Source organism: Vigna unguiculata, chromosome 3 (genome assembly GCF_037176805.1).
Source record: "Vigna unguiculata cultivar grain cowpea cultivar isolate G323 ecotype 2 chromosome 3, ASM3717680v1, whole genome shotgun sequence".
NCBI classification, from domain to species: Eukaryota; Viridiplantae; Streptophyta; class Magnoliopsida; order Fabales; family Fabaceae; genus Vigna; species Vigna unguiculata.
Genome location: NC_140794.1, coordinates 60,689,810 through 60,712,666, shown reverse-complemented (window position 1 = coordinate 60,712,666; position 22,857 = coordinate 60,689,810). Strand labels below are relative to the sequence as shown.

Below are 22,857 nucleotides of genomic sequence, written 5' to 3'. Positions count from 1 at the left end.
TCACCGAAACAACTGATCCGCACTACAAAACACAAGTCAGGAAGTACTAAAATAGACACCGTTTATGGTAAGTAAATAATGATTGTCCATCAAAAACGGTTGCGTTTCAAGCTGGAATATTTTTTTTACTTTTCGCTGGGGCATGTAACGACATGTCGTTTTGATGTTTTCAACATCATCTCCCTTGTCGCAGCAGAGTAGCACTGCACGCATTCTTCAGCGGTGAAAGTGAAGAAAAACGCCTATTCGATGAAATAATGAAATTCGTAATTGCGAAGAATCCCGTTAATCTCCTCAACTCTCACAGTTCGCTTGTTCCCTTTGGCGTTCCTTCCGTTGAACCCACTTTTCTTCACAGTTCGAGCGCGAAATGGACCCTTGGCTCCAAGCCTCTCATGTTTTCGTTTTCTTCCTTGAGAGCTCGGTGCGCTTCTTCATCGTGTTCCTCGAATATGTACGGAGGTTGGGACGATCTCGGCAGTTCAGACGCGCCTGGTGAGTCCCACGCCTTTCGCAATTTTCTCGTTTCTGTTGGAATCGATGATAGGAAGAACGTTTTCGTGTTCCTCTTGGGCCTCGTTTGTGCGATGGCCATTTCTAGGGTTAAGGTTTCTTCTATTGTCGTTCTTCCTGCTTCCGCGTTGGTTTTTGCTGTTGGTTTCACCGTAGGGTTTCTCCGAAACGGAGCTTTCGGTGAGGTGAGGGCGAGTGGGAGCGGGAGTAAGAGGAGGGAAAAGGAGGACAATTCGAATTCGAAGCTGTCTTCAGAAAAATTGCGGAGTTTGGTGGAATTTTTTGACGAGCTTGATCTTGTGGTCAGTAACTTGAAGAGTGAAGTAGAAAGTGCTATTAGGAATAATAAGATTCGGGTGAATGATTTTTATGGTTATGTTGTAGTCACAGATAAGATTAAAGTTTCACTTAAGAATGCTAGGAATGTACTTGGGGATTTGATAGACAATGAAGAAAACTCTGGTGGTGTTTTGGTTGAGAACCATAAGAGTGGTAAAAGAAAGAAACAAGTTGGAGAAGGTGGGGACCAGATGTTGCAGGCTTTTAGCAGTTTGTTTGGGGAAAATTTGTTTAGTTCCAATTCGACCAAAGTCAGGGAAAATGTTAAGCAAGAGGCGGTGCATAGAACATTGGATCAAACTAGAGGAAATGGTACAGTGCCTGTTATAGAAGACAGGGCTTTGAATTTTGTTGATGAACATAAGGGAAATCGTGAGTTGGATTTGGATCCTACTCAAAGCTCGTCTACTAACTCTGTTTTGGATATGAAAAAAAGTGGAAGAATAAGAACTACTCCCGAGGGAGACAATTTTGGCTTAGGGGGGGACATACGGAGAAGCAAAAATAAATTCTTTGACGATAAAGAGCCTAGTTACCGGAACAAAGGAATGAGGTTCACAAATAACCGTAGCTTCTCTTTGAAGATGGATTCCAGCAGCATAACAGACATGTGGGAATCCCATGACAATCTGCTTGACTCTGAGAGCTTTAATGTCAGAACGAAACGCATGGAAAGTGAGTCCTCTTTTACGCGTGAGCAGCTTCTCAACCAAGGTCAAAAGACTTTCAGGTCTTCTCGTGACTTGAGGGAGGGTGGTTCTGACAGGTCCCAATATAAAGATGATACAGTGAATTACGATGATCGTCACCACCTTGCAGATGATGATTTGCCTGCACACGAGAACGAATTCAATACCGCTTCATCTGCAAAGATTTCAGATGATATGATGTTCGATAGATATCTTGATGAAGCAACAGATCTTTTAAAACAAGCAAAAGAGTTTATAAAAGTCAGGCAGGATGAAGAGCAAGCTGAAATCATGCTATACAGGTCTGCAAACATACTATCCAAAGCTGTGGCCTTGAAGCCCATGAGTTTGTTGGCTGTAGGCCAGTTAGGAAACACTTACCTTCTTCATGGAGAATTAAAGTTGAAGTTTAGTCGTGAATTGAGAAGTCTTCTTTCTGGCAGCATCCAACCATCGTCTGGAAAACATGGTAGAATATTGAAGGGACTGAGGAATAAAATCACTAGTGAAGAAGATATTGCATCATTTCTTATTGATGTTTGTGAAGAGTGTGAAGAGCTACTAGTTCAGGCAGGCAGAAAGTATAGGCTGGCGTTGTCAATTGATGCAAATGATGTGAGAGCCCTGTATAATTGGGGTCTTGCTCTTTCTTTCAGAGGCCAATTGATAGCAGACATTGGTCCGGTAAGCATTATTCTTGACATCATTAAATTACCTTTTCTGTTCCTCAATTTGTTAGGGTGTTTTTTTTCTCATTAGAATACATGTTAGAATGCTGCTAAATTGATTCTCAAATTGGTAATTTGTTTAACTTAATATTAAAGCTTTTGTGACTTTAATGTTTCCTTGACATGATTCTTCTTCCAGTTTGCTAATGCATACCTTTGCTGTAAGTTCTGTTTCCAAATCAAATTTAATTTATATTCAAACATCACAGGGTGCTGCATTTGAGGCTGAAAGAGTATTCCTGGCGGCAATTGACAAGTTCGATGCTATGCTGTTAAAAGGCAATGTTTATGCGCCAGATGGTATTATGTCTATAAATTTCTGAACTTACCATTTTATGATTTCACGTACAGGTGCAACTAGAGAATACTATGTTCAAAGATTCTGCATAAATTTTATAGCCTTTTATGGACTGTTAAGGTCAAAAGCATGTATCTAGCTCAATAATAATTTCATAAAAAATCTATGTTGGAAAAACGGCATTAAGAATAGGAAATTATATTTTTATGACATACACAAGCACTGCAGCCTGAGATACGCTCACAGTTTAACACAAACTCCATGCTAATTGCTCGCAATGATTGATGACATTGTGATCATGGAAATTTTTAAACCTGAAAAAGTTATTTCCGGGATACCAACACTTCTCCTGCATTGATCTTATCAATTTTTCTCTTTCATTTATCCCTTTTTAAGTGTTTCCAAGGTCCTCTTGTTATTGAAAAGAAGTCCTGCTAACCTGTTGAATTGCAGCTTTGTTTAGATGGGGTGTCGCATTGCAGCAGCGATCTCAATTAAGGCCAGGAAGTAGTAAAGAGAAGGTGAAGTTACTACAGCAGGCTAAAAGGCTATATGAAGATGCCCTTCATATGGACACCAATAACATGCAAGTGAAAGATGCCTTATCCTCTTGTGTCACTGAACTTAATTATCGACAGTTTTAGTCAATTCACGAAAGAGTTGTCCTGAAGAATAATTTTTCTTTCAATCCTTGTTTCCAATTATTTTATATCTGTCTGACTTGGATTCACCACCAGAGACGGGTACATTTGCATAAGTGCAATTGAACACAAATGCTATGGTTCCAGGGTCGTCCTCATCTCTGTATTGACTCTCCCAGGATTCAGATAAAGATAGCACGTCCTCATCTCTGGATTGACTCTCCCAGGATTCAGATAAAGATAGCACGCATAGTAATAATTATAATAAGACATAGTAATAGTTATAATAAGGATAAAATGTAATAATTTTATTTATGCACAATCTTGGACACACAGGTTTCCTAATTGTTGTAATACACATGTTTTTATTATCATTCTTCTCAAAACATGATGATAGCATGATTTGAAACTCTCCACCAATTTTATTTCACAAGACTACAATGTGATGCTCCTACTGTTTCGATGCCAAGATTAATATTTCAAGGAAAATACTAAATTTCATTGTCAGGAAATGCACTGCTTGTTTGACTCTCTATATATATATACACACACACACAAAAGGATATGAGTAGATTTGATTTTTTTTCTTCTTCTCATTTCATTAATTTTTTGTACTCCTACAAGTAAAATAAATAAATAAGGATATCTATAAATTGTTTATCTTTGCCCTCTATGTGATAATAAGTATTAAGGGTGATATTTCTGAATAATTGTACAATCAATGTTATGTTTTATATCATGGAAAGGGACTTTGATCAAAATTCATCAAATATCTATTAAAAATTACAAATAGCTAAAAATATCAAAGATTATTTTGTTTATTTATTATTCATTTATTTGTCTTATATTATTTGCTGAAAGAACATTACTATTGGATGACATATTTATTTAGATAAGAAAACAAAATACTATTTTTAAAATTGTGAATACATAGAAAGTAGAACATTTCAAATGAGGGAACAAGAAAAAAAAAACCCTTTAATATTGTAGAATTACTCAAATCTTTATATAAACAAGTAATATTAATATTTCTCATACTAATACTAAACACTATGGAATCAATCTGGAGATTTTTTTGGGATATACTGGAGATATCATTACCACTCAACTTGATTGAAATTGGCTCAGAAATTTTGAATACTTTCCGAGCATTAAATTTGTTAATATAATAATATTTTTACTTATTTGTTTATTTTGTATGATATAATAAAATAAATAAATTTCTACATTGAATATTTTCGATTTTTATAATATTATGTATAATTTAAGAATAGTATAATATCATCTAAACTGATTTATTTTTTAAATGATGTTTGATTGGACTAATGATGAATCTTAACCTAAAATTTTTAAGACAATAATAATGAATGATACGTATAAAATAATATAATTTAAAAACACACATTAATTTTATATAAAAGGAATAAAAATATGGAAAAACTTATTCATGAACTATTGATTTATTTTAATTTTAATCACTCTGTCATGTTTTCTAAAAACAATAACTTTTTAACTGTTACTGTTTTCTTTTTAGCAATGTCTAATTGTACGAGTTGGATCAAGTATTATTTCTAGGGCATGCACAACAGGTTTGAGAAATAAAATGTTATTTTTAAATGTAAAAGACAATTTTTGTTTAAAATTAAAAAAATTAAAACTAGATTCAGATGAAATTAATAGAAATAAAACTTGAAAGTATAATTAAGAAAAATAAATAAAATATTATCTGAATAATATTTTAGCACAACATTTTTATAAATTTGGATGTCTGCAAAATATATTTTATATAGCTGCATCTTAGGTTCCCCCTCTGCCTACAAGACCCAGTTCTGCAAACTGAATGCCTTGGCGTCCCAGAGTGTGCATTTTTGCTCATTAATTCTTAGTTTCGACATCCGCTTCACTCCTATGTAGGGTGAAGATTTGTGCTTCTGTTGTTTTTCTTTTATGATTGTTGGGCGTTTATTTTGGATTCTGAATTGCAATTCCTTTTAGGGATTGTGGTTCTTGTTTGTTGGGGATTTTGTTTCTTTTGTATTTGTGTTTTTTGAATTATATATATTTTCCTTTTCGTGTTTGTGAAGACTCGGTTGAAGGAGTGGTGGCGTGACACTCAAAACTCCAGGACCTGAATCTCATCAACTACCTCCTACAATCTCAAAGATTCCATTTCTGTCGCACCTTATTTTTCTCAGGTAACTAAAAACTAAAATCCGTGCTTTTGTCTTACCTGATCAATTGTCCTTGGGTCTCATTTTCCCTAACTCCAATCTTTTTTGGACTGTTTGCCCAGATACCATTAGTTTTACATTGATGTTCAATTGTGTTCAATTTGTATATTATAAGCTTGAGTTCTTTCATCTGCTCACTGTTTACTTCTTATAAGTATTCTTGTGTGCATTTTTATTTGTTATGATGTTGTCTCAACACAGCTGTACACTGGAAGTGTTTTTCCTGAGTTGGATCGATTTATTGTTACTTATTCATATATGCACACATTATTATGTATTTTATGTATGATTAAACTAACTGGAGTCTGTGTGTATCGACTTTCTCATAAGGAGAGAAAAATAAGAAGATAAGAAGAAATTACTCTATAAACTAAAATAATTTGTGTACAAGTTAAAAATAAAAAAAGTTTAGAGAAATTATAGAAGAGAGTGTTTACAGATTAGCTTACGCATAAACTCATTTTAACTTAAAGGAGAAACTGATTTCAATTTTCTTATTTTTCTCTTCTATAGGTGCATATGGACAAACTCTTCTAGACAGGTCATGTGTATTACATCAACAAGGAATTAATTGTCTTGTTGGTTACTGTCTTCTGCGCATATTGGAAGAGTAGTATGTAATTCATGCTGAGTTGTGCTTTGACTGTAAGTAATGTTTTACTATTGAGCCAGACTTTCACGCTACAGCATAAACAGTTATAGGATTTGGTGGAGTTTTCTGAGAACATGGATGACAACATGGACTTGCAAATCTCCCTGGATAAGCTACCAATCAAGCGGTTGGATTCCATTGAAGAAAATGGAATGGAACGATTCCCACCGTATGCTTTCCTCTTGATCCTCATTGTTTTTAAAGAGAAAACATTTTGCTAATGATGATGCCCTTTAAAAAATTTACAAGAACGAGAACATTGGCCCTATTTTATTGCAGAGATGTGGACTATGAAGAGAAGCGACTCTCTCTAATCAGGCGAATTGACTTTGCTTGGGCCATTGAGAAGGATGAGGAGAAGAAGAAGCAGAAGAAAAGCTCCAAGGAGACCTCAACACCATGGCAATGGCAGAGCATGGTAGAGAATTTGCAATTGGCACATCAGGAGCTCTCTGTCATCATTGATCTCATCAATACCGTGAGTGGTGCATGTTGCCTTTTGCATTGAATAACTGATATTTATGTTTTTCTCTATTCTTTTGGAACCCTTATAAGTTTAATTTTCTCCCTGGGTATCTGTTTTAAACAATGCAGTAAGCTTGAGGGTATTTAATTTTTGACACTGGTGAGAGATTGCTTCTAATGGAACTTTCTTTAGAAGAAAATGCTTGTTTTGTGGCTTATAGGAGAGGGTGTTAGTTTCATTCTTAAAGTGGAATCAAGTGTTTGAGAACTTTTATAATTTCAACTGAGAACGCTAGAGCAACTAATTATCATTGTTTCATCACGAGGCATCATCCTTATATGGTGTTAATGGAAATCTCCCCTTTATAACCATGTTTTGTGAATTTTGGGTGACAAGTTTGTTTTGAATACTGATTGAGATTTTATTTTGGGATCTTTTGGCATAGTTGTTTTCAGTGTGACTGTAATTTAGGTAGAGGCTGACAATACAAATATGCTTTGTTCAAATTATTGTGCTTAGGTGGAAGCAAATGATGCAGTAACAGTGGCTAGCATGACAAGACCAAAACTATTACCAAATGAAGCTTTGTCTGATCTGGCTGTATCTGCAGCCACCAAGCTGCAATGTTACCGTGTAAATATTCTTCTATCTTCTTTTTTTCTGAAAGAAAAATCCTACTTTTTTTAATGTTTATTTTTATTCATAATAAGTCAAGATTAGTTCCCCTTTTTACTGTGGCCAGTTTATTTGCTTAAATAAAAAGAATACAACTCAACTAGTGGCTAGTTTCGGGTCTCTCAAAACTTGCCTATGTGACAATTTTCTTAGCTTTTACTGTGGTATGTTATGAAATATTTGAACAAGCTTTCTACCATGTGCAGCAAGTTGGAAAATACTTCAAGCAATCTGCCAAGGCTTTCGAACAACAGGTTGCTCGGGAAGCTAGGTTTTATGGTGCCCTTATCAGGTGAATTCCAATTCTTAACTTTCACTTTAATATTCATTTATATGGGTTGATGTTTGCACATATTTGAGAACATGTTATTAAAAAGCTGGTTCTTGCCTGTGTCCATTTCACCAATGAATTAAAGAAACTCTCCTTTGGTTGTTTACTTAGCTCACATCATACCTATCACATGTCCTAACAAATGGGCAGGTTGCAGCAAAATTGGAAGGTTAAACGGCAACGTCAGGCAGCTATTGTTCCAGGGAATGAAGGCTTCACCTTTGATCTCTTTGATAACTCATACGATCAAGCTTCTATTATCCGGTCATTGTCTATGTCCACTGTTCGAGTCAATCATGATGCTGCTGGAATGCTGGCAATAAATATGTCTCCTGATTTATGCCATTCTCTCCAATTTGATTTTGTTGGTGCACAATCAGATGATATACTGAGGAATTCCAAGCAAAACAAGTCTCGTTTCTCAATTGACCATAGTTTGGGTGAAACTGGCAAAGAGTCCTCATCTGATGAAGAGTGTGTTAAGAAAACACATACACTCCTTCGCGAAGTACATGAAGCAATTTTCAATGAGCAGGTAACGAATTCTTTGATTATTATTATTGTTGCTTTACTGTATCCAGGCTAGTTTGTCCTATATACTTTGACCATTTCCTGTTGGTGGTTTGTTGCTTTTGACTCTTATTCTTTTAGGTGTTTGATTTGGTGAATCGAGAAGCATTTACCACAGTTACGGGTGTTAGTGTGACTGGAATACGGGAAAACTATTTACAGTTAAGTTTAGGTCAAGGAACCTCTGTGTACTTAGCACTTGTGGCCAATGGTCAAGAACATTCCACTGTTGAAAATGAAGTCACCAATAATTCAGAAAATGCAGTGTTACCTCTAGAATCGTCTGACGGAATGAAGCGCGAAGCCAAGCAGAATGCCCCTAAGAAAGGGCTGTTTTCCATCTGCTATGAAATTTACATTCAGCAGATTTTTCATGAGCATATATTCGGAAAAGGCGGTGAAAAACTAATTTCCTCTGGAAGTCGGTTGTCTGGGGTTCAGGCAAAGGAGACAAAGGATGGTGGATCCAATCTTCTTGGTCATTTTTTTATGTCTTTGTCTCACAGGATCTTTTCAGCCAAAGTTCTTGCGGAGCTGGAAAACGTGGTATTACTCTTTTCAAAATTAAATTTTAGCTGGTTGAAAAATAGACATTTGTTAAGTCTTTGATGCCTGCAGGTATCCAAAGTCCCATATCTGCAGTTAATTTCTAATCCCACGTGGCATTCTCGGGCTTCATCGTGGACTCTGTACATGGAGGTTCCCCAGTCTATCCTTCGTGGTAGCCAAATTAAAACATCAGATTGTTTGGAGAAAAATGCTGTCAAGCGTCAGTTTTGGATTAAGGCGGTGGTAAATGACAATTGTATCAATGTTAAAGCGGAAGGTTCTCCAAATGTCGCAGGCCTGTTCAAGGGAAAAATTGAGGAAACCCACTCAATAAACAAATATAACTGCAACTTAGCTGATCTTCCAGTGATTATTCTGCAGCAGGTAAATTTGATGCCCTTGCAATGACTTTTAAATGGAGAACTGCATGTATGTAACTGACTCACAATGGAGTCATACTTGTAATAATAAAAGTTGTTTATTTCTACAATTGAAACCATGCAGGTTGCGAGCCAAATTATTAACTGGTTATATCAGGAAGCTCTGATGGTTGGGATAAAAGCAAATCGGGACTTCTTATGCTTGTCTTTTGAGCTAGAACAGGGTGAAACACTAGGCCTAGTTGCAAGTGTTGATCCGGAAGATAGTGAAGGGTGTATATCTTGGTGGTTGGTCATGGAGGACAGTTTTGCCGAGGAGCAAAAGCTTCATATGAACATCACCGATGGTGCATCTGAGTATAGAAAATTCCTAGGTCACTTGTCTCTTGATTTGTTATACGCAACACTCATCGACTTGGTAGGCTTGTGCAGTGGTGGCAGTGGTCAATGAAGTTGAATCAAATGTTTTTCCTGCACTCTTCAAGTCCAAGAACTAGGAGAGGACTTGTGCGCAACCATTGTATATGTTTGCCATTTTAACTTGATTTATGTACACTACACCTCAACTAATTTGCTGTTGTCATATTTTTTTAGGGGGACATAGCTATTTTGAAATTAAGAGAAAAATGTTAATTTTTTTATGCTTGAGTTTTTTTTTTTTCTCACATCTATTTATACATTTGAATTTTCAAATTTTATTGTGATGCCATAAGTGAAAATAAACTGGACTATAACATATGTTAAAGGAATACAGGAGTATAAAAATTTTCATTTGCTGTGAAACCAAAGAAAAGACAATACTATTCTTGGGGTATTGTGAGTGAAATATGATAGGAGGAATGCAACTACTTACTTGAAGATAGCGGCTTCTATGCTTTTCGATGGATTAATTCAAATCGAATCTATATCTAAATAATTAGATTGAAATTGAATTTATATTTATATTTTCTAATAAATCACTTTGGATCTTTATAAGTTTAAATTTAAATATTCCGATTTGATTTAAAATTCAAATCCATTTTTGTTTTTTGAAAAATAATAGTTTTGGATGTTTATATATCAGTTTGATATTGATTTTAAAATTAATAACTTTTTTAAAATCAATTTTAATTTAAAAATTAAATAAAATTATTATGTGTTTTCTAAGAATATTATTTTTACAATGAAAATCTATTAAAATATTTTATATTTTATAAACTGTGCAATTAATCAAAATCTTTGAGGGCATCCTAATGCGCTGTTTTATTATGAATATACATGTGAAAATTTAAAAAGATATATATCCAATTAAAATGTGATATGATTGAATCACGATGTTTAAGAACACAATATAATAGATTGTTATATCGAATAGTCGGATTATAATTTTTTATCATAAAAATCGTTGCATGTACTACAGTATCGACTATGAGAAATGCACTAATCCACATGTAATGTGTAAACAATGATAATTGTGTACCATAGTCACTAGTTAGGTATGGATAAGGAGACATATAATACATATGATGAGTTACAACAATGAATCAAAGAGCCTAACATATAGATCAATAGATAATTGAGCATGTCATAACGTTGTTAGAATCTCATATTCTTTTATGATCCTGGCTATAAATGGACCTTTATATACCTTTAAAATGTCTTTTATATTATAACCATTACTCCTTTTTCATATTTGATACATGTTCTCTATAAAGTTAAGTAATGTATGGCATATCTTGAATGAGTGCGTTACTCCCAAATAAAAGCAAATGATATATTTCTTAGAAGTTTAATGCTGAAACATGAAGATTAAGAAATGTCAATTATCCTATTTTAGTAATATATATATATATATATATATATATATATATATATATATATATATATATATATATATATATATATATATATATATATAAAAGTATAAAATAATACGTTGAACCGCCTTTACTTAACTAGCTTAAGCCTGTGCTCCATAGCTACGAATGTACAAATATTAGGAATAACACGATTCCTCGGCAGATTATTCTTATGGATATGTTGAAATCAAATTGAGATTACAATTTCAGTTAAAAATGCTAGGATTGTTGTTAGGGCTTTGATTGATAGTGGGAAAAGCTCTAGTATTTTGGTTGAGAGTCATAAGAGTGATTATAAAAAGTTTGAGAAGAATGGTACCACATGCTACAATCTTTGAGTATTTTGTGAGTGGAAAATTTGTTTAACTCCAATTCGAACAGTCAGAGGAAATGTTAAGCAAGAGGCAATCAATAGAACATTGGATTAAACTAAGTGTCTACTAACTCTGTTTTGGATAAGAACAAAAATGGATGAACTGCTCCTGAAGGAGAAAATTTTGGCTTAGGGGTCATCTGGAGAAGCAATTACAAATTCTTTGATGATAAGGAGTACATTACCAGAACAAAGGATTGAGGTTCACAAAATAATCTTGTTCAGTACATATATGCTCTCCTAAAGTCATATCTTCCGTTGCTAAAATGCATTGGCTGACAGCCTTGTTAAGATTTATGAGTTCAACTTTTCCGGTCCTTAACTTATACTTCTTCAAAGACTATTGTTCACTGCAACTTCATGTCCATACTAGAAATTTTATTTTCTTACACAACTTAACCTGACATGATGTGTAAACAAAAAGCAACCCACTTCTGTAAGCTATAACAAAAACAAAAACATGAAAAATTATGATATACTTAAAGTTATAATTGTAAGCTAGTGATGAAAGCCACTCTACAGGCAAATTAAGTTTAAATCCCGTCAGCATCACCAAGGAGCACCGCCAAGCCACAGAAAAGGTTGCGATGTTTCCACATTTTTGTAGGCCAAGATTTATTACAGAACCAGGGAAGAGCAGAAAAATGGTAATTGTGTGGAAGCTCTCAGAACTCAAAATAATCTTGATCAAGTCACTTGCTTAATCATCATCCATCACATAAAGGAACAAAATAAATGCAGCACTATCCATCTCACAATCTCACAATAGTCAGTCATAACCTTTTCCCAGACAGTTCAAACAACGTTGAACCCTACAAAATTAAGAGGAAACATTAGGAAACTACAAACAGTCCAAAAGATCATAACTTCTAACATTATATAAAAGGGTGGATTCACTTTCTGGTATACATATTTTTTTTTTCAATATTAGTAGGCTAACTGTTTTTTAAATTAAAATAATTATATTGCTAATTTCATCTTTAAGTAATCGTTTTTTTATTTAACATCTTTTTAAAATTTAACCATATTTTTAAAATTAAAATGAGTATCTATGATAAAAAAAAAGTGATCATACATGTTTGTTGTGATTCATGTGAAATATAATTATGGGTCTAAACATGATTTAATAAAATACTAGTAGGTGAAATATAATTATGAATCTAAATATGATTTAAGAAAATACTAAAAAGAGAAGCTATCTTTTAACAAACTAATAATCACCAATTTCAAAAGAAATAAGGATTCTAACTCTGACATAATTGGTATAATGGATTACTCACTATTAACCATAAAAAAAAATTGTGAGCAAAAGAGAAAGGCTAAGAAATGAGATTGGACAAAAGAAAAATTGAAGAAATTATTTTCATTACATCTCTCACAATGAAGATAATTCCCTCTATTAATTTATGTGCTTATCATCAGTAGAATTCATGTATTAGAATTTAAGAAAACTACAACTTACACATCTAACATTTTCTCCGAAAGCATACCCCAATTTTGAAATCCCCATCGAATATCGAACTAGGCATAAAATGAAGCAGAACAAAACGAAAGCAGACCTGTTTCCTTCGCAAGTAGGACAAACGCAGGGGTTAATTGCAATAGGGTCGAACATGGGTGACCAAGCTATGGTGGCATTCCCATTGCACAGTTTGCATATATAAAACCCCTTCCCTCTACAAGCCCTACACGGCAACGCAACTTTTTCCTACATATAAAGCCACGAAACGTTCCATTACATCTATTTCCAAAAAGGAATAGGATAAAGTCATGAAGTTGAACTCATCCTTACCCGTTTCTTCTCAGACGCAAAGCGAAGCAATTTAATGGTAACAGTGGAAGTCAAGTTGAGAGTGACTACTCCACCGAAGATAACTGCAGCCATCCTAACCAATGGCGCCAGTGGCCTAGGGTTCATGTCTTGTCTTCTAATAAATATGCTTACACCTTTTCTCAAACAACTGATCCGCACCACAACACACAAGTCGCGAAGTGCTGAAAATACACACTGTTTATGACAAGTAAATAATAATTGTCAATGCAAAACGACTGCGTTTCGAACCGGAGTTTGTTTTACTTATCGATGAGGCACGTGACGACATGTCGTTTTGCTGTTTTCAACATCATCCTCTGTCGTTGCAGCAGAGTAGCACTGCACGTACTCTTCAACGGCCAAATTGAAGAAAAACGCTTATTCGATGAAATAATGGAATTCGTAATTGCGAAGAATACCGTTAATCTTCTCAATTCTTCTTCCTCGAATATGTTCGGAGATTGGGACGATCGGGGCAGTACAGACGCGCTTGGTGGGTCCGAGGCCTTGTGCAATTTTATCGTTCTGTTGGAATGGATGATCAGAAGAACGTTTTCGCTTTCCGCTTAGGCCTTTTTTGCGCCATTGCTATTTTTAGGGTTAGTATATGCTTTCTTCTATTGTCGTTCTTTCCTGCTTCGGCGTTGGTTTTGCCGTTGGAATCACGGGGACTCCCCCAAACGGAGAATTAGATGAGGTGAGGACAGGGACGAGAATTCGAAAGTCTAATATTTTTCATATTAAAATCTAATTTCTATTTCTAATTTAGAAATCAAAGTTTGATTAAGACGAAAATTACGTTTTAGAAGGTGGAACACATTATTCACTTTCAGGTTCAAATTATATTTTAATTACATAATTTAAAATATGTTTTTAAATTATATAATTCAATAATGTATTCTAAATTATATAAGTTTTAGGATATATGTTTTTCGAAATATTGTGTTTCTGCAATATTAAATATATTAATTTTTGTTATAATTTATTTATCTTAAATTGGTTTGATTTTAATTTAGATAAATGTAGCTGAGATATAAAGTGATGTTTAGAAATCTACACTACAAATTGTAAGAGGGTGAGAGGCGCAATTTGACTGTGTACAATCTCGTTTTTAAGGTAAAAATATATCTTTATATTTAATGATATTTTTTTTTTTTTGTCTTGCTTTTCTGAATAATGGGTACATTCTTGTATTTTGTAAATTCTTATAGTTGTACTTCTTTCTATCCATATACCAGTTCAAATGTTAATTAAATAATTAAAAAATGTATATTTTTCGTACTATGAAATATTAAGTCTCAATTATGGGCTTCAACCCCATAATTAAATAAACAATTTTTTTTCCATATTATTAAACAACGACAAAATACATACAAGATATATTAAAATTATTGAGATACTGTCATTATAGCTATTCAATGCATACCATTCATGATTAAATTCAATGATACAATTAAAGATATTAATTAATTATGATACAAAAATTAAGTTTCCTTAATTGAGGTAAAAGAATGACATTATCAAACTGCAAATTATCATCTAAAATCATATTGTCCTCTTTCGTAGTAGTGACATATTTTCCATTCTAACAATTATGTTTATAATTTTTTAACATTTGTCAAACTAAATTGTCATATAATGTTTCACTCCCGTGTTAATAGCCTAAAGAATGGCATTCCTTTCACGAAGACAATCCTTGATTTTGAAAATATTTAAGATATGAAAAAATTATTGCAATTATGCTCGAGTGATGCCAAATATTTCTATTGGCTTACCTGAGTTTGATAAAGCATCTGACTAACCACCATTGTTTCTCGTCATAATCTCTTATGATTCTAAAAATATTGGTTGAATTTTCCTTAGAATTTTTCTGGGATCTTGATATCAACGTAAGAAGTGAATTTTAATTTTAACTTGACCTACAATTTTGATAAAATGAGATTCACACTCACTTATAATCTCTAGTCGACGTGAGATTTTCAACACAACCCCTCACATCCAGGTATATACATTTTGAATTTTGAACGTAGAACTAAACATTAATGAATGATAATGTAGCGTAAGGGGGCATAATAAGCCCAACAAATAATAAATTTTACTAGAATAGAATTTGGGTGACTTTGTAAATAATGAAAATTTTCTGTCAAACATCAAAATTTTGTAGCAACAACAAGGAAAAAACCTAAGAATTTTAACTGTGCATAGGATTGATTCTAATTGGTGTGTTGTAATGAAATAGAGACTTTAAAGAGACTGAGACATGGAATATGGATTGCTCAAAAAGAAAGCTTTCAAAAGTAAATGGGTATACAAAATAAAACATTATTCAGATGAAAGCATAAATCGATTGAAAACAAGACTTGTTATATTCGTATATTATCAAAGATAGGAAATAGTGAGACATATTATATTTGTATATCATCATAGAAAGGAAATAGACTATGACGAACCCCAGTGGCACAAATGGTGACCATACATACCTTCTTGACAATGGTAATAATTAAAAAAATGTCATGTTCACCACATGAATGCACAGGACATGGTTCTCCATGGTGATTTCGTTGAGGAAGTGTACATGAAAGTTCCTTTAGGTCTTATATATTTTTTCCCAACTTTAAACAAATAATGACATGTTTCGTTATTAAGTTTGTTGTAAAAATTTCACTCTCATCTCCTTTAACTAATCCCTTGTATTAATATCGAAATTCATTATTCGTTCATGTAAAAAATAATCAACATTTATTTTAAAACACAAATACATATTTATCGGTATATAACCATTTTTAACTAAAAATATCACTTTTCAAATCTCTCTCACATACACACATCCATATTCTCTTTTAACTTTGACACGAAACTGAGATTCGTCTATGTTTTATACCTTGATACATTGATCTTTAAACTTTAAAAATGAATATAATTATTTTAATCTAATTATGTTATATTTTTTTATTCATCAAACACATTTTTCAACTAACATTAAAACAAAAACATATCAAACGATGTAAATAACTCAAATGCTAGCATGAACTATTAAGAATCCAAAATGTTAGTCTAAGTCTCACATTTAGTAGAAATGAGTTAGTTGAACATCATATAAGGATGAAGACCCATAAATTCATTACTTTAAGATTTTGAGTTAGAGGTATTATTAATCACTTGTGTGTAGGTTAGTTTCATGTCTCATTAATATTTATTCATTTTGAAAGTATAAGAAGTGTATAAAAGTTTTCCTAATTATTATCAACTAGAGATTGATGAAAAAATATTTTCAAAATATTAAAACTAAATAAATTATATAATATATTTGGTCTTCTTTACTTTAAATATTTTTTTAGTTCATTAGCATGTTATTATAATGAATGGTCCTCTCGTTTCTACAAATAATATATTTGTATTAATAATTTGTTTACCTTTTTCTTCTTTAACAATGTAGAAAAAAATTAGTATTAGTTCCTAAATCTCTTAAAAATGGAATCCAAATCCATCCCGAACAATACGATTATGTAAAATTTTTATAAATTCTAGAATAAAATAAATTTTTGATAAACTTTTAGGAAAGAATATGGATATAATCTGACATTTTTTCATACGACAATTTTTTTTTATAAAATATAATGCCTGTTATTTAAGATACATCATTATGTAAGTAATATATGGTTTACTTTTATAATTTAATATTTTATTACATATAATCTTACTAGAATAATATTACATCATAATTTAAGTTGATTTTAAACTATATATATATATAAGATGCTGATTAGTTTAATTTAAACACAGTTTTAAATTCTTTTATAATATTTTCCTGATAATTCTCTTACTTTCTTTTTATTTTGGAAACATAGAAATACAATTACAATTACTCTTTTTATAAAAAAATTTCCTCCCAACGGTTAGACAATAGCATTAGTCCTCAAATAAGTTTATAAAGAGAATGAAATTAAAAAAAAAAATAGTATACAAATATAAATATAAATATAAAATATATAAACTAAGTATACATTTGAGTGAATTTAGTTTTAAAAATAAAAGGATATTTGATTCTTAAAAATTCAAAAAACATAAATTAGTTCTAGATTTATATGTCCAATTACTTTTTTAAAATTTTATTTTAGTAACAAAATAATTCTGTATAATTGTTTGGATTAAATTAATTTTACTTGTACAGTAAACTAAAATTCAGACCAACAACTGGTCTTGTGCAGAGCAACAGACAGGGAATAAAATTGAGGAAACTGAAAGGGTGGAACTCCACGGAGAAAAAAAAAAAAAAAACAAAAAGAGTTGTCTCAACCCAACAATAGCAGAGAGAGCCAAACACGTCTTTTGACTCAAAAGTAACCAACCGCTTATCTCAATCAACTCGAAGTCTAATGTTTTCATAAGATTGGTCGCTTCAGCGTGGTATGTCGTGGTCATGGATCTGTGTTGTATGATTTCTTCTTCTCGCTCCATGTCCATGGAATGAGTGTTTCCCTTTGTAACTACTTTCCTCTTTTGGTAATTTCATTTGTAAGGTTGTCCTGTTTGTGTTGGGTTCGGTAATTTTCAGATTGCTGCTACAATATGGGTGTGGAGAATGCCTCGAAGTCCATTTCCACCTCACAATGCGATGACCAACTTAGCAACAGCAAAATCAACACACTCGTGCGTTTGAATGTCTACGATCTCACCCCTGTCAATAATTACGTCTACTGGTTTGGATTTGGCATATTTCATTCTGGCATTGAAGGTCTCTCTCTGTTTCCTTTAACTTTTTTAACTAGCTTTTATGTTTGTACCAGATCTGATTTAGTGTACAGTTTTTCTATTTCAATTTTTCTATCTCTGTATTGCTTTGAGAAGGCTCCTAATTCACGATTCTGTGATATCATGTATGTTTTATTTGAGTGCTTGTTTGCAACTTTTCTCCATAAATTGAGAGAGCAGAGAGATGAGTATAACCCTGAGTTACTGAATAATGTGTGATTAACAACACCTTACCAGCTTGTGGCTTCTCAGATATTGAATTCGAGAGCTAACTTCATAAGTGCGAAAAACAAACATGTCAATTCAATGGTTATAAACTAAACTCAGTAAGGTAAGTTGAGGTAAATTTTTTAATGGGATAAGAGATGAAGAAATTCTTTTAGATAATATTAGTTAATGGAAACTAAATTTTCACAACTTTCTTTTAGATAATCAATATAAGCGAAACACTGTGAGGGAAACTAGTTTTAATCCAAAGGGGTAAAAGATATGCTTAGTAAGACAAAAAATATTGAGTAGTTTAATAGTGAGAAGGTGATATTATGATTAATAGTTCTGCATCCTTTCTGCTGCTAAACTGGTAATTTTTTTCCACCATAATCAATAAACATTTTTACAATCAAGTTATTGCAGTTAGGATTCTCTTACTTCCAAGTTAACTCTTATATTCTTACTATTTTAAATAGAGAAAATAAGTTATCTCATTGGAAAACTCTTTTCTAGATAGACTAGTGACAGTGTCTTGGAATTACATATAACTTTTGCCGCACAAACACTAGGTTCCAGTACCAAGTTCCAAATCACATATAATTTTTCCCTCTCACTAACTCCATAGTCACAATGTTTTTAATTAAGGGCTCAAAATGATTTGAAAAGATTAGCTAGATTTTGAAATCTTTTTACTCTACTAACTTATGTTTTTATGAATTTATACATGATTACGACATTTATATAATTTGATCTCTCGTAGTCCTATTACATTATCAAATCTTAGTATTGTTGTTTGCTACTTGACTTTATTATAAATGTGAAACACTGTATTATATTTGTGTTAAGAGTATTATGTTGTTCATTCAAGTCATTAATAGATTTTTAGTATTTTTTATTAAGTAAATAAAAATTGAGTCTATAAAAACTCTACAAATTTCCTTAAACTATACAGTTTAACATTACCTACGTTTTTTTTTTTTCCTACAAAAAACCAAAGGAAGCTCTTACCATTCGGGAAACCCTAGATTCAAGCTTCCCAAGTATTTCACACATCGACAGCAACAATCATAAATAATCCAGATTACATGTCTGGAATGAGAAAGACAAATGACGTTATGATGTTCAGTAATGACTTTGAATTCAGAAACAGTACCAACAGTATTTATTTTACAATATGACAGAGGTTGGTTGGCTGGAGTAAGGCTAACAAGTTGGAGAACTGAAACATCTATTGAACTTAAAATAGCTCAAATGCAGCTCAATTTCTTTGATCTTATGCTTATGGTGGCAGATTTTGTATATTTGCAATCTTCATGTCTGGCTCTCCTAATCCACGTTATTGTGTCCAAAGACTTAAAACCAGAGTAACCCATGTACTCTAAATCGTATTTTACCGTTTGCAAGAGGATGTAAAAGTATGAGTGTGTTTGGAAAGCTACTGTAAAACTATGAGTGTGGTTGGCAAGCTACTCTAGTAGTGACTTATAGGCTTGTCGACCAACTTATAAGCTGGTTTGTCGAAAACCAGTTTGTTTGATAAAATAGCTTAATATTCTTGTAATCTCTTCATTTTGTAGATTAGGAAAGTCCCATGAATTAAGGGATTCTAGAGTGGAATAGAGAGATTTTATTTCCAAAAATAGAATACAACTCCTCTTATGTATATGTTCGGAGTTAATGCAATGAAATCAATTCGTTCTTCCCTAATTTTCCAGAAATAAAAGTTACAATATCACTGTCAAATGTAAGCTAACGTGCATACATCTTCAGTTGCAATACAGACCTTGCTATCATCAAAATCATTATATCATATTAGAGTCCTTTCTGGATATGTTGTATGTTGTGTGTATAAGAGGTTTCATGCATCTAGAAGTGGTTTTCCTGGTTGATTTAGAATCTGTTTTCAATAAAATAAATAAAACGAAAATTAGAATATTTAAACTTACTCATTTTGATCCTTTTGATACACTACTCTTTATTAATAGCTTTTGAGTTCTCAAACATTTCATTTTTGTATGATTTTTGGAAACAATCATTATTTTGTCAGAATTGTTCTGAAGATACCCCAGAAGAAGTCTTTTGTCATTCATGCTGTTGTAACTCTTGTTTTGATTTGTATATCTAATGCTCTAAAGCTTTTTGTCTTGCTTTGTTTCTTTTATTCTGAAACAGTGCATGGTAAGGAGTATGGATTTGGAGCCCATGATTTCCCAGCAAGTGGAGTTTTTGAAGTGGAGCCAAGGAAGTGCCCTGGATTCATATATAGATGTTCCATCACTTTGGGTCAAACTAATATGAGTGCTTCTGAGTTTCGTACATTTATTGAAAACATGGCTGCTGAGTATCATGGAGATACCTATCACCTTATAACTAAGAACTGCAATCATTTTACAGAGGATCTCTCCAATAGATTGACTGGGAAACAAATCCCAGGTTGGGTGAATCGGCTTGCAAAGCTAGGTAAAACCGTACTAGGAAATTCCTTGTAAGCTTATTTTTTACACTTTGATGCGTGATTATCATTTTTCTTCTGTATTTGTCTTCTGAATTCTTATTGTGAACTAGATGGTAGTTGCTTTCTGGTCTCTTTTCATCTCTTCAGGGATACACTTGTAACATCATGCTTCTATCAACCCAACCCATCATACAAAGTTTAGGCCCATTATAGGACTCACATATTTCTGAACACATGCTTGAAATAGACAAGGAGAGAAAATACTGTCTTGAAACATCAAGTTATAGGCTCTATTATGCATAACAAAATATTAGAATCGAGTTCAAGCCAGTTGTCTAGAATATAATCTGACAATGATATCATGTTTTGCCAATGTATAAATTTTAAACTTCACTCCATCAGCTTTTTCAAGTTATTCTTGGCAAAGAAAACTACTTCGAAAATATCAAACATCAGTTGCTTTTAGCTGGATATCTGCTATTGTAATTTCATCAACAGAGAGTAATAATCGAACGCATCGATTTTCTCTTCTAGTTCTGTTCTATACATTTTATGTCATTTTCCTCCTCAAATACAATAAGCATAGTCCTAAGTCCAGCCTCTGGTAAAAATTGTAGGTGCTTTATGCAGTTGTCTACTTCCTGAAAGTCTCCAAGTAACAAGTGTTAAACAGCTACCTGAATACCATGAATGCTCAGGTGTGTATATCTCATGTTCTTTTTGTCTTCCGAGTCAACATGTATTACAGATGATGCATGTACTAAATTTCCATCTTACTAATGATATCTGCATCCTTTTTTGCTGTCTGTCTTTACGAATGTTTGCAGAAGATGAATTTGTTGAATCTCTTTCACCTGCCACACCCCGCGAGTCAACAGAAATAGATGAGGAGCAAGAAAAGCACCTTCTTTCATCATCAACTGTAACTGAGGATGTTACTTTCGTTAGAGAAAGCCAAGCAAAATAACTGGTATCTTTGACGTTAGAAATTACACGGGTGCTTCGCTTTGAAATTTATCCATTTGTTTGCAGTAATTATTTTTTCTAGATTTTCTCATTCATCCATGGGTTTGGGTTCATTGAAACTGGAGAATCCAGTATTTGTTATGTACAAAAGATTTTCGAATGGGGCTTATTTGTTTGATTTTTTTTAGGGGTGGAAAGTGGGGCGAGGTTTGAGGCTTATGAGTATTTTGTCATGTTTGAAACTGTCTTGTAAGCTATGAAATATTAGTTTGTGTGACGACATGGTACCAAAAACATCTTCCAGTTGGAGGAGGACGAGGGTTTAATGTTGTTTTTCTTATGAGTTTCATATCCTGCACAAAAGTAAAAGATGAAATGATCACTGTAAGCATGCTTGATAGCAATGCCGTGCGCTTTCGACATGATTGACATGATCTAATGTGATAAAAATACTTATTGTGATCTATGATTGTGTATAATATTTCCTTCAAATGAGTAAAATTTTATGTCAATTAAGGTTAGGATATAGTTTGTGTTATTAATATACTTTATATTTCATAATACAAACTATACAAAGTATATCGTAACAATTATTAGGGACCGAACATTTTGGCTAATTAATATCAAACTACTGTAGATAAATATTTAAATCGCCTGAGAATGAAGACTTTACATGACAACATGTTGATATTTAAATTAGAAGGTGACATTTTGTATTATCGTTAAAATACATTAATACAACAGAATGCACTAATGACTTTTTATTATTAGATATTTTTACGTTGACAATTTTATTATCATTTTAATATTTTCAAATTTCCACGTAGTTCAGTTATTATTGTTGATGATCTGATACGCCGGTGGCTACATAAGATGGTAAAAATTTACATAATGTTATATGATCTGATCTGACAATGGATTAGGTTGATATTTAAGAGACTAAAAATATATTTAACCAATATTTGTATTAAAAAAAATAAAAAAAATGATTAGAAGGATTAAATATACTAATTTCAAACGATAAAGGACTAAATTGGTTCAAAGTTTCAAAATGGACTAATTCCAAAATTTACTGGAAATGAAGAGACCAAAAACATATTTAATCCTAAAAATATTTATCCATTAATTGGATATTTGTTTAAAAAATATTTGCATATTATCATGGATAACCGTGTGATATTTAAAAAATATATATATTATAAATTTTTAAGATAAAATTAAAAAAAATATAAAAATTAAATTTTAGTTTAAATTAAATTTAATCTAACAAAATATATATAAACTTTTAATTTTAATTTAATTTAGTATAGGCTTAAATATATATTTAATCTCTATTTTCATTGCTTTTATTCAATTTTATCTTCATTCTCGTTTTGTGTTCAATTAGA

General features: G+C 32.4%; 4 protein-coding genes across 8 annotated transcripts; 3 read left to right on the top strand and 1 right to left on the bottom strand.

Annotated features, from left to right (window-relative positions):
• The first annotated feature begins 163 nt into the window (after nt 1-163).
• LOC114177896 (uncharacterized) lies at nt 164-3,582 on the top strand. The gene is made up of 3 exons (XM_028063486.2): nt 164-2,225; nt 2,479-2,569; nt 3,021-3,582. Exons 1-3 carry the CDS (start codon nt 258-260, stop codon nt 3,209-3,211), a joined length of 2,250 nt encoding a protein of 749 aa, XP_027919287.2. The 5' UTR covers nt 164-257; the 3' UTR covers nt 3,212-3,582.
• Nucleotides 3,583-4,970: 1,388 nt separating this feature from the next.
• On the top strand, nt 4,971-9,703 carry LOC114178661 (RNA polymerase II transcription mediator). 4 transcript variants are annotated; one of them, XM_028064695.2, is made up of 11 exons: nt 4,971-5,118; nt 5,293-5,403; nt 5,953-6,052; nt 6,142-6,260; nt 6,371-6,569; nt 7,077-7,190; nt 7,439-7,524; nt 7,714-8,098; nt 8,215-8,679; nt 8,752-9,066; nt 9,187-9,703. In XM_028064695.2, exons 4-11 carry the CDS (start codon nt 6,166-6,168, stop codon nt 9,511-9,513), a joined length of 1,986 nt encoding a protein of 661 aa, XP_027920496.2. In that variant the 5' UTR covers nt 4,971-5,118; nt 5,293-5,403; nt 5,953-6,052; nt 6,142-6,165; the 3' UTR covers nt 9,514-9,703. The 4 variants fall into 4 exon arrangements, with proteins under 4 accessions (XP_027920496.2, XP_027920492.2, XP_027920495.2 ...); XM_028064691.2 differs by having other exon boundaries at nt 6,136-6,260; XM_028064694.2 differs by having other exon boundaries at nt 6,127-6,260.
• Nucleotides 9,704-11,414: 1,711 nt separating this feature from the next.
• Nucleotides 11,415-13,817, bottom strand: LOC114178663 (plastid transcriptionally active protein). 2 transcript variants are annotated; one of them, XM_028064699.2, is made up of 4 exons: nt 13,351-13,817; nt 13,066-13,268; nt 12,736-12,981; nt 11,415-12,085 (listed from the first exon to the last, which is right to left on the bottom strand). In XM_028064699.2, exons 1-4 carry the CDS (start codon nt 13,373-13,375, stop codon nt 12,047-12,049), a joined length of 513 nt encoding a protein of 170 aa, XP_027920500.1. In that variant the 5' UTR covers nt 13,376-13,817; the 3' UTR covers nt 11,415-12,046. The 2 variants fall into 2 exon arrangements, with proteins under 2 accessions (XP_027920500.1, XP_027920501.1); XM_028064700.2 differs by having other exon boundaries at nt 12,833-12,981; nt 13,351-13,806.
• A 3,505-nt stretch (nt 13,818-17,322) lies between these two features.
• On the top strand, nt 17,323-21,935 carry LOC114178662 (deSI-like protein At4g17486). Its single transcript, XM_028064696.2, has 5 exons — nt 17,323-17,519; nt 17,642-17,821; nt 20,221-20,508; nt 21,121-21,201; nt 21,331-21,935. Exons 1-5 carry the CDS (start codon nt 17,507-17,509, stop codon nt 21,468-21,470), a joined length of 702 nt encoding a protein of 233 aa, XP_027920497.1. The 5' UTR covers nt 17,323-17,506; the 3' UTR covers nt 21,471-21,935.
• The last annotated feature ends 922 nt before the right edge of the window (nt 21,936-22,857 follow it).

What these genes read in the sequence shown, in the direction of transcription:
- LOC114178663 (XM_028064699.2), bottom strand. Translation starts at nt 13,375, where the DNA reads ATGTCGTCACGTGCCTCATCGATAA. An exon ending in GTCACGTGCCTCATCGATAA is followed by an intron (nt 13,269 to 13,350) that starts GTAAAACAAACT and finishes GTGTATTTTCAG; the next exon opens with CACTTCGCGACTTGTGTGTT. An exon ending in TCGGAGAAAATGTTAGATGT is followed by an intron (nt 12,086 to 12,735) that starts GTAAGTTGTAGT and finishes TTAATTTTGTAG; the next exon opens with GGTTCAACGTTGTTTGAACT.
- LOC114178662 (XM_028064696.2), top strand. An exon ending in ATTTCATTCTGGCATTGAAG is followed by an intron (nt 17,822 to 20,220) that starts GTCTCTCTCTGT and finishes ATTCTGAAACAG; the next exon opens with TGCATGGTAAGGAGTATGGA. An exon ending in GAATCGGCTTGCAAAGCTAG is followed by an intron (nt 20,509 to 21,120) that starts GTAAAACCGTAC and finishes TAAAAATTGTAG; the next exon opens with GTGCTTTATGCAGTTGTCTA.
- LOC114177896 (XM_028063486.2), top strand. Translation starts at nt 258, where the DNA reads ATGAAATTCGTAATTGCGAAGAATCCCGTTAATCTCCTCAACTCTCAC. An exon ending in TGATAGCAGACATTGGTCCG is followed by an intron (nt 2,226 to 2,478) that starts GTAAGCATTATT and finishes CAAACATCACAG; the next exon opens with GGTGCTGCATTTGAGGCTGA. An exon ending in CAATGTTTATGCGCCAGATG is followed by an intron (nt 2,570 to 3,020) that starts GTATTATGTCTA and finishes GTTGAATTGCAG; the next exon opens with CTTTGTTTAGATGGGGTGTC.
- LOC114178661 (XM_028064695.2), top strand. Translation starts at nt 6,166, where the DNA reads ATGGATGACAACATGGACTTGCAAATCTCCCTGGATAAGCTACCAATC. An exon ending in AAGCAATTTTCAATGAGCAG is followed by an intron (nt 8,099 to 8,214) that starts GTAACGAATTCT and finishes TTATTCTTTTAG; the next exon opens with GTGTTTGATTTGGTGAATCG. An exon ending in CAGTGATTATTCTGCAGCAG is followed by an intron (nt 9,067 to 9,186) that starts GTAAATTTGATG and finishes GAAACCATGCAG; the next exon opens with GTTGCGAGCCAAATTATTAA.